Source organism: Pteropus alecto, unplaced genomic scaffold (genome assembly GCF_000325575.1).
Source record: "Pteropus alecto unplaced genomic scaffold, ASM32557v1 scaffold48, whole genome shotgun sequence".
In the NCBI taxonomy this organism is placed as follows: Eukaryota; Metazoa; Chordata; class Mammalia; order Chiroptera; family Pteropodidae; genus Pteropus; species Pteropus alecto.
In genome coordinates this window covers 1677255-1679145 of record NW_006442110.1, presented here as the reverse complement: position 1 = coordinate 1679145, position 1891 = coordinate 1677255, and the positions used below count along the sequence as shown (strand labels likewise).

Sequence of the window (1891 nt, the reverse complement as noted above, 5' to 3'; positions counted from 1 at the left end):
CACCCCGCCCGCCCGGCCAGCGGCCCCCTCCCCCGCGGCCGCTCCAGGCTCCTGCTGCAGCCGCTCTGAGGCCCGAAGCCCATACTCCTCCTCCTCGCCCAGCAGCCTGGCCTGTCACTGCAGATTAATGGGCTCCCTAACACCCCCGCCCCGCCGGTCGAGTGCCCAGCCAGTCAGACAGACACCCGGAGATGGAGAGAGTGCCCGCAGACCGGAGACCGGGAGAGCCAGGAACACGCACACGCTGACACGCACACGCACACGCACAGACCACAGACAGGGCAGCACGCGCTGCAGGCCGGGCTCAGGGGCGGGGCAGACGCCCAGGCTCCAGGTGGGAACAACAGAAAGGCGGGGAGCGGGGGGCACCAGGAGGGGAGAGGGCAAGCAGCCAGATATGGAGCCTGGCGTGCAGGGGAATGTTCTGGACTCAAGGCCAAGGGGCTGGAGACCTGGCAGGGACCCAGAGAGCCAGAGGTGGCGGGAGCAGGGCCAGGAGCAGGGCTGAGGAAGCCGGGGGCGGCAGCTCCCTCACGTGGGCCACTTCGGGGAGCTGCTGTGGCAGGGGCAGGAGGGGCAGCAGGGACTGAGGCGTGACAGGCAAGGGACGGGAGCCCCACTGTCCCTGGCTTCTTACCCTCTGCCAGGAAGTGAAGAAGGAGCTGGGATGGACTGGGCAGTGGGGGTGATGCTGGTGATCTCGCTGCCGGGAGGGGACAGGAGACCAGGCTGGCCCTGCCACCAGGCAATGCCGGGCACTGCCCCAAGAGGCTGGTGGCCTTCTCTGGCCCAGGACTCGAAACCGAACCCTCCATGTCTGCGCACCCCCATACCCTCGCCTCCCGACACGGTTGGGGAACAGGGGCGGGCACTTCCGGGCCACCCTGGTCCTAGCACTGGGCCCCCGCCCTCCTCCTGGCTCATCCCTTGGCCTAGGAGAACCAAGACCACCAACCTTGAGCTCTGTGGTCCCTTCTAACCCAAAGCCTCCCATCAGTCACCCCCCGGCGCTCCCCTCACCCTGCGCTGCGAGCAGACCTCGCCGTGCCGCCGCGGCCGGCGGCCTTCTCCCGGCCACCCTGACCCTCTCAGGGCAGGTGACCAGCCAAACTGCACTGTCCTCCTCGTGCCTCGTCCACCTGTCCTCTGCGTCTGTCCCACCCCAAGGCCACCTCCTCTCCAGCGTCCCTTCCTCTGGGACCTCCCGCACTGTCCTGTCACCCCAGTTCTGGAACCCCCCACCCCCACCCCAGCTAGTAGGTGTGCCCACCCACAAGAGGCCCTCCCTGACAGCCCCCCTCCACCCCGCCTTGGGCCACAGCCCACTCCCACCCCTCCCAGGCTCCTCCACGCCGAGGGGAGAGCCAGGGCCTGGGCACCGACCTGGGTGACCTTCTCAGTGACATTGTGGGTCCGCTCCTTGATCTTGGGTGCTATGATCTCCCGGTCGCTGGCGGGCGAAGCCAGGAAGGGGTCGCCCTTGAGGTCCACGAAGTTGAGGGTGATCTGGGGAATCTTGCTGATGGTGCGGCAGCGCGCCAGGTCCGAGTCCGACGTGGAATTCTGCCGGCCGCTGCGCAGGGGGTGCACAGCCCCTGGGTGGGGGGAGGGGCGTCAGGGCAGCGGGCGCGGTCCCCCCGGGGGCGGGAGCCAGGCCAGGGGGGTCCGTGTGTCCTCCTAGTCTGCTCAGGAGACAGGGGCGGAGTCACTGAGAAACAAGCCAGGCCAGACTCCTCCCCACTTGAAGGACACACACCATGACCAAGCCCTGAGATAACTAACGGGAGGAGGAAGAGCCACTGGGACTGGCCAGAGGACCAGGTGGGGGCATGGACCAGATGCCTTCACAGCCCTTCAGACTCCCTGGTGGCCATCCCCGCTCGGGGCCATC

At 68.2% G+C, this 1891-nt stretch overlaps 1 protein-coding gene across 1 annotated transcript in view; it reads right to left on the bottom strand.

The window, feature by feature from the left end:
• KCNH2 (potassium voltage-gated channel subfamily H member 2) overlaps positions 1-1891 on the bottom strand; it is a 31151-nt gene that overhangs the window by 10165 nt on the left and 19095 nt on the right. The window contains 2 exon segments of the mRNA XM_025039000.1: positions 1384-1595; positions 1783-1805. Of these exon segments, the coding sequence (XP_024894768.1) occupies positions 1384-1595; positions 1783-1805 (235 nt within the window).